Below are 8365 nucleotides of genomic sequence, written 5' to 3'. Positions count from 1 at the left end.
AACTTATAACTTGTAACAAAACTTTATTTAATTCCGGACAGAGCGTAGAATTCGCTTCTGTCTCGTTCGGTGGCTGACGGTATAACTGAACGGTGATAAGAATGATGATCGAGCGATAAGCGAGTGTTAAACGAATGACTGAAAAATTCTTCACTAGTCTTCCGAAGTCTACACTAAGGTATTTGATTTTTGCTATAAAGCGACACTGAGTACAAACATCGCCGCCACCTTTGAAATTCAAGGATTTCAAATAAATTTAAAAGATTTACTAAGTTGATACAATATTTCAAATAGTTAAAGAAAAAGAAAAATTTGTTTCACAAAACAATTTCCGAATGTTAATCTTCTTGGTCTGTTGGCAATATGCAGATCTTTGTGACTGGGCGCTTGATGGTTCCTCTCGGCGTGCGTAGCGTCACCACGCGAACAAGTCCATCTGCGCCTGGATGGACAGCCTCAATCCGGGCGAGTGGCCAACGAACTGGATGCTGGAATTCATCGATGACCACCACTAGCCTGCCAGGCGTAATTGCGGCGTTTGGTTGGCAGCTTCTGGTGTCCTTTTGGAGTTCCTGGAGGTACTCGGTTCTCCAATGGTGCCAGAACTGCTGATATAACTGCTGCAGCTGGTGATAGTGGTCAAGCCGCGACCATGGGAAGTCGCAAACGTTGGGACTGGGCAGGGAATGCATTGTCGATCCGATAATGAAATGTGCTGGCGTCAGAACGGAGAAGTCGTTCGGGTCTTCGGTCATCGGAACAAGTGGCCGCGAGTTCATCGCAGCTTCGATTTCTACTAAAACTGTAGACAGGTCCTCAAACGACAGCAAGGTGTTCCCGAGGTGACGGTACAGGTGGGTTTTGGCAACCTTGACTGCCGCTTCCCAAAGTCCACCGAAATGAGGCGCCTTCGGTGGGTTCAAGTGCCAAACAATTTCTTCTTCGGCACATACTTTCTGGATTTTTTCCATCTCCTGCTGGCTGTGGAGCATTTGGTAGATTTGGTGCAGCTCATTTTTGGCCCCAATGAAGTTCTTCCCATTGTCGGAATGCAGGTGTGCTGGTCGACCTCGGCGAGATACAAAACGGCGGAATGCCTTGAGGAAGGCTACTGTTGAGAGGTCACCGGCAAGCTCTAGATGCACTGCCTTCGTCGTGAAGCTGACAAATAGACAGATGTATGCCTTCGTCGGTTGAGCTCGTTTGTGGATCGGCTTTAAATAAACTGGACCGGCGTAATCCACACCGGTAACAGCAAACGGCTTGCTGGCAGTGATCCGCTGGGCAGGCAGCTGACCAATTTGTTGCTGGACTGGAACGGGATTGGCTCGAGCGCATTGGTAGCAGTTTCTGATGACGCTGCGTACTAGTCTTCGTCCTTGTAATGGCCAATACTCCTCACGCATGTTCGATAGGGTGACGTGACCGCCACCATGAACCAGTTTGTAATGGAAGGATTTGGCTATCAGCTTGGCGAGGGGATGAAAGCTAGGGAGCAAGGCTGGATGTTTGAATAAATATGGCTGTTCAGAAAGTTTCAACCGCCCCCCAACCCTCAAGGTACCCTCTGTATCGACGAATGGATTCAGCAGCCTTATCGGAGAGCTCTTCTTCAAAGGTCGTCCTTGACGAAGGTCACGAATTTCGTCTTGAAAGCAGTCGGCTTGAGCCAGTCTAACAAGCTGTGCTTTAGTTTGGGAGATTTGCTCAACGGAAAGCGACATTCTTGGCTCGAAACCTGTTAAGTGTACGGGTTGCGTTCGAACCTTGTCGCGCAGATTATGGATAAAACATCGGCAGTAGACAATTATTCTTACCAGACGTGAAAAGTTGCGGTATAATGTAAAAATTGGATTGTAAAATGGTGCAGTAGTGGCTACAACAGTCATCATTCGCTTGCATTCATGTTCTACTTCGGGTGAGATCGTAATTTTCGGTGTCGGCCAAGCCGCTTCAGGCCAGGTTAACCATTCAGGACCGTTCTTCCAAAGCGAGCTGGTCAGGAGGTCCTTCACATGCATCCCTCTGGATACAAGATCCGCCGGGTTCTGGATTCCAGATACATGCCGCCAATGCGATCCGTGCGTGGAGGTTTGTATCTCCGAGACTCGGTTGGCCACGAATGTCTTAAGCAAACTTGGAGGAGTTCTAAGCCACTGTAGCACCACGGTGGAGTCCGACCAGTAGAAGGATTCGACGGTTCCCATTTGCAGTGCTTCTATGATGCGAGAATGCAGCTGTGTGGCGATCAAAGCTGCACAAAGCTCCAATCGCGGTAGGGTTAGTCGCTTTAAGGGCGCTACTCGAGATTTGGCTGCTAACAGTTGGATGCGCACATTGTCTTCGGAGTCCACAGTACGGGCGTAAGTGCAGGCACCGTAGGCAGCCTCGGAGGAGTCCGCAAAACTGTGCAACTGAATGGTGGAATTCGGAGCAAACGCGAATCGGTCAATACGAAACTCGGACAAACTTGGTAATTCGTCGTAGAACTCTTCCCACTTCTTTTTTATGGGTTCCTGAACCTCGTCGTCCCAGGAGTATGATGCTAGCCACAGTTCCTGAATCATCATTTTCCCTCTCACAACAACGGGCGCTATTAGTCCTAGCGGATCAAACAGCTGTGACACAGCGGAATGATTACCCGTTTTGTCACGTACGTCGTGACGCAGTGCATTTGTAGATCGAAGCAAAACTGATCCGATGCAGGCTCCCACAAAATTCCGAGGGTCTTCACGGTCTCATCTGGGTCAAACTTGTGGGTTGACTGGGTACCAATTTCGTCGGAGGACAAACCTTGGAGAACTTCTAACTTATTTGACGTCCACTTTCGCAGCGGGAAACCACCTCTTGCCAGCAGTTTGGTCAACTCGTTGCGCAACTCGATAGCTTCAGGAATCGAGTCTGCTCCACCTATATAGTCATCAACGTAAAACGACTTTCTCAATGCAGCGGCTCCCAGAGGATAAACGTCACCATCATCTTCAGCAAGCTGCTGTAGCGTTCTAGTGGCGAGAAAAGATGAAGGAACTAGTCCATAGGTGACGGTCTGGAGCTCATAAGTGAGCAATGGATCAGAAGGACTAAATCTCCATAATATTCGTTGGAGAGGAGCATCGGAAGAATGTACCTGTACCTGGCGGTACATTTTCTCAATATCCGCAATCATGGCTATCGGGTATTTTCGGAAGCGGATAATTAAGGTCAAGAGGTCGTCTTGTACAACGGGTCCAATACATAGGGATTGGTTGAGCGAATAACCGGATGACGTTTTGCTGGAGCCATCGAAAACCACTCTGGTTTTTGTTGTTGTGCTGGCCTCTTTCAGCACAGGGTGATGTGGCAAGTAGTGCACGTGTGAATCAGGAGTATAGTCAGAGTGTACAATACGCATATGTCCTAAAGCTACGTAATCAGCCATAAACTTATCGTAGCTCTCTTTCAGATCAGTATCGTTCGAAAGTCTTCGCTCGAGCAGGTGAAATCGGTGTAATGTGATGGACTTCGATTCACCAACCATCTCAGCGAAGTTGGGCTGTTTCGGTAGTCGAACAACATATCTCCCATCATCGTTTCGGGATGTGGTTGACCTATAAAGCTCTTCGCAAGCCTTTTCCTCGGGTGACATATCACGTCTGACAGGGAGTTCTTCTATCTTCCAAAATCTTTCCATGCATTCTTCCAGCGGGGCTAACGACTGGGCGACGGTCGTGCAGCTAACGGCATCACTGGCAGATGGAACTAGATGACAATTTCCAGCAAATATCCAGCCAAACACGCTGTCAACCATTATGGGAAGATTACCTGAGAGTTGAATTTTAGACGCTGTGGGGAAACAATCGAAGAAAAATTGAGTTCCTATTACGAGATCGATCTCGCTCGACCGATTGAATCCAGGATCAGCTAGGAACACGTCGCCGGGTAGATTCCATCTTTCAACAAGTACATCTTCAGCTGGCAGTTTTGACATCATTCGCTTGAGAACTAAAAAGCTAACATCTTTAGCGAATTCATTTTTGCGGGAGAGGATTTTAGTCGTCACAGACTCCGTAGCATGTTCAGGCTTCTCACCAATCCCATGAACGAGAACATTCACCTTCTGTCGACGCAAACGGAGCAGTTGAGCCAAACGATCGGACATTAGGTTCGGCTGAGAGGCACTGTCCAGCAGAGCACGGGCGAAGTGCTCCTTCCCGTAAACATCTACGATGCGCAGCACCACTGTTAGCATGAACACGGTTGGGTGGGGATTGTAAATCGTGCTGCTGCATTTCACTGTCTGTAACTTCGATGCGTTAGAAACTTCTTGAAATGAAATTCTGGATTGAACGTTGGATGATTGTTGTGGCGGACCACCCGAATAAATCGCGCTGTTGGATGGCGATTCAGTACCAAATCTGTTGGAATTCTCAATGTACCCAGGGTGCAACATGGAATGGTGCTTTTTCTTGCACACCCGACAACTGTAGGAAAAGGAGCAATCACGGGCGAAGTGATCATGGCGAAAGCAGTTTAGGCAGAGTCGTTTTGAGTTCACTGTACGTAAACGCTCAGCTAGCGTCATCTTCTCGAATTTCGAACATCTTACTAGGGGATGATGCTGATCACATGCATGGCATTTGGGGGCTGAACTTTCCGTGACGGCGTGAGTAGACATTTTAAACGGTAACGAGGGTCTTCGATGATGAGTACTGTTGACACCTGCAGCGGGCGTGGTTTGGTGAGCTATATTATTATGGTTGACCGAAACACTCTCAAGAACACGGATGCGTTTTTCCAAAAATTCTACCAAGCATTTGTACGTTTGGTTTCCGACAGTCTCTGCATGATCCTCCCATGCTCGGATTGTGTCATCATGCAATCGTATGCACAATAGATGCTCCAGCAGGGTACTCCAATGTGCAGTTGGCTCACCCAATTGTTCTAGGATTTTCACGTGCCTCTGAAAATCGTCTACCGCGGAATGCAACGCGGCAGCGGTCTCCTTTTTCATCCTGGGAATTTCCAACAGGTCTTGTAAATGTCGCTTTTTCAATAGATACTTGTTGGAATAACGAGCGACCAATGTTTGCCGAGCCAGTGGATAGTTGGCCGCACTGATGGCAATCGTTTCGATGATTTGCGCTGCTTCATCCTTCACCGCTGCACGGAGGTAATGGAACTTCTGGATCGGTGGAAGTTCTACGTTCTCGTGGATCAATGCGAGAAACGTATCGTGGAAGGTAAGCCACTGCTTGTAATCTCCGTCAAAATCCGGAAGCGAAATTGTTGGCAACCTCAAACCGGACAAAGCGGACGACGAACGAGGGGGGTTTTCAAGGGGGCGGTTTTCGTGAGGAATAACAGGAGTTGGTAGTTTAGCCTTAAGCATCGCCTTTACTCTGAACAGCCTAGGCTCCATAGAAGCGCGGTATTGGAGATTTAACATTTTACCTTCGTTGGTATCCTCCAAATCCTCTAGGGCAGTCTGCACTTCCTCCAATGATGCCCATAGTATATCCAGATTCTCTAGCCGGATCTGCACCTCGAGCCCATCCCGTTCAGTGACGTACTGTTCGATGAATTGCTCCGCACGTGACAGCGACGCCAGCAGGGTCATTCTCCGCGTCACCATTTGTTCCTTCGATCGAGCGTCGGCCATTGTAGATCAATAGAACGCCGACCACACAGGAAGGAAGAAAGCCTGCTGAAATACAAGACCAGGTAGCCCCGCACTGACACAAATAATTTACTTGGACATGTACTAACCTTGACCAAGGCTTGAAATGCCTTGTATGAATTACAAAACGGGAACCCAGGAACGCAGATGAGCAACTTGCCTCGTGGGATGGTGAATTATTTTTCTTCTGCCCGGGTGACTTCTATTCACTTCTGGTAAACGACGGAAAGTTGGCGGGAATTGGAAATAATCAACTACTCGTTGATCAACGACTGGTAGCAATCGTGGAAAACTCTTCCTACGCCGGTTGAGTTTCAGCATAGAGCAACGGCCGCCACCTTTACGGTACCATGCGGCTGGAATCGGATCGGACCTACGTTGTGTGGAGTGGTTTCTGGTTCACATAATCACTTGATGCTTGTTACTCAGCACCGATGAGATGGGGAAATAACATGCAAAATATCGGAAAGCAAATCTAAAAGCACCTGTGTGGCTTCTTGCGCAGATTGGAGAGGTACTTTACCTGATGCTCGAGTAATTAGGACTTGAATAATTAAAATTCGGTAACACCAGAAAATGTCAGCATGCATTTAACAATGCCGGGTTGAACAATTGGTCAATTGTTCAATCGTTGGTTTGTTCACAATGATGGTGTGGTCTCAATAGATTGTCTTTCGATTGTGTCGCATCACAATGGCGACAGCGTCGGCCAATTGTAACGTGGAAAACAATAGTCGCTATTGAACCGTTGTTCACTTGGATGATGGCGAAAAAAGCGGCAATACCCAATCCTGGTCACGGCACCAGAAATATGTTGGGGCAGGTCGGGCTCACCTTATCACCTCGTCCAATGGTGGAATATGAAAACTGCTTGAAGCGAGCGATGTTGCCAGCGATGAACAGATCAAAACTGGGAGTACACAGCAGCGGGATTTAACTCGACACAACACAATCAATCGGTGATATGACGGTGATCAAACCACTTCGAAATAATTGGCGGTAAACTTATAACTTGTAACAAAACTTTATTTAATTCCGGACAGAGCGTAGAATTCGCTTCTGTCTCGTTCGGTGGCTGACGGTATAACTGAACGGTGATAAGAATGATGATCGAGCGATAAGCGAGTGTTAAACGAATGACTGAAAAATTCTTCACTAGTCTTCCGAAGTCTACACTAAGGTATTTGATTTTTGCTATAAAGCGACACTGAGTACAAACAGATGGTTATCGAGTTAGCATTAACCACTGGTGGGCTTCCAGTATCGAGGAAATTGTGGAAATATCTAATCGTTACTGAAAATAATCTGCCAGTTCCTCTGGGAATTTAAAATTACATTCATGTGAAAGAGTTTATTTTAATGTTTTCTATCCATGTAACACTGTGACCAAATACATTTGGTTTTGTGATTTTTCAATCAATCGCAATTAACAGGATAGCTTCTGAAGATTATTCTTCCCCATCAGTAGGATATTTCCGTATCCAATATTGAATGCATAAAACCTTGTGACTCCAACGTAACGCTCTCGTTTTCGAAGTCTCCCAAATATTCATTCATTCAGAATGAATTCAGATTCAACTTCAAACAAATGATCTCTAAATCAACGATAGTCCTACGTCACCCTTGCGGTTATACCATAGATATAACCCACTTCCTGTTTTTTTTTGTATTTCCAGGTTAGTGTTTCAGCTCTCTAAAAAATACTAAAAAATAACGATCTTTTTACGCCTTACTCTATTCTTGTTTTGTCAAGTATATCACCGAAACATAAATTTGAACAACTTTAATCAAATATTTGGGCTCCTTAAGATTAAATTAAAATTTGTATAACACAGATTGATTTATTACTAACAACACAGTAGTCGAAATGGAAGCTAAGCTGCTTGTACACGAGGTTTTATTTTGCTCATTAGGGTATCTTCGATACTTCTGATTCTCGTTTCAAACTTGACCATAAACCAATCGATGAACGCTGCAGCACAAGCTAGTTGCTGTATGATTTCATTATTTACCATAATTATCATTGCTGTTTTTTATGGATCTTGTATTCAATCAGTTTTCCAATTCAGTCTCAGCTGTTGGAAAAGTCAAAGTTGACCAATGTATGTGTTCCTCTCCAACATTCGTTGCACGACACGACACGACATTATTATTAGTTTTAGATAAATATTATTTACTGGGGGAGAAGCGCGCATTGGAATATTGAGCAAGATATTACATGTCCTCGCTGGGACAGGGCTGTAGTCTACTGCCTGAATTAATGGATTTCAATTTTTATGTAGTGCAAATCCTTGCATTACACATCACGCCACTCGCAAATAATTATAATCTAATGATGTTTCAAGCATGGCAATCATATAACGCCCCTTCAATATGACCATGAAAAACCTCTGAATTCAGGTTGTGAAGCCCGAGGTCAAGCAGTATGTTCGTAACGTATTTTTTGTCGCTTTTCCGCTAGTAATCCCACATCAAATGTGTTCGTTTTGTTGAGCACATATTTCAATGTTGATAAATGTGTGACTTTTGAATGCTTCTTCATGGAGTGATGCGAAAACAAAACCACAGCTTATCTGCTAGCTCCGTGTATGTGAGGAGACTTCACCACCAGCAGCAACATTAAATCTTCGATCGGGCAATTAGCCATCGCATCGCCTGCTGGAGATGACAGATGACATGGCACGAAACTACCCATCGATCTCGTACCTT

At 45.7% G+C, this 8365-nt stretch overlaps 2 protein-coding genes across 2 annotated transcripts; both read right to left on the bottom strand.

The window, feature by feature from the left end:
* Positions 1-338: 338 nt before the first annotated feature.
* LOC129766047 (uncharacterized) lies at positions 339-2570 on the bottom strand. The gene has a single exon (XM_055766499.1). The coding sequence runs from the start codon at positions 2568-2570 to the stop codon at positions 339-341; it is 2232 nt and encodes a 743-aa protein (XP_055622474.1).
* Positions 2571-2602: 32 nt separating this feature from the next.
* LOC129766046 (uncharacterized) lies at positions 2603-5638 on the bottom strand. Its single transcript, XM_055766498.1, has one exon. The coding sequence runs from the start codon at positions 5636-5638 to the stop codon at positions 2603-2605; it is 3036 nt and encodes a 1011-aa protein (XP_055622473.1).
* Positions 5639-8365: the final 2727 nt, after the last annotated feature.

Source organism: Toxorhynchites rutilus, chromosome 2 (assembly GCF_029784135.1).
Source record: "Toxorhynchites rutilus septentrionalis strain SRP chromosome 2, ASM2978413v1, whole genome shotgun sequence".
In the NCBI taxonomy this organism is placed as follows: domain Eukaryota; kingdom Metazoa; phylum Arthropoda; class Insecta; order Diptera; family Culicidae; genus Toxorhynchites; species Toxorhynchites rutilus.
The sequence above is the reverse complement of the archived record's forward strand: the minus strand, read 5'-3'. Positions and strand labels throughout refer to the sequence as shown.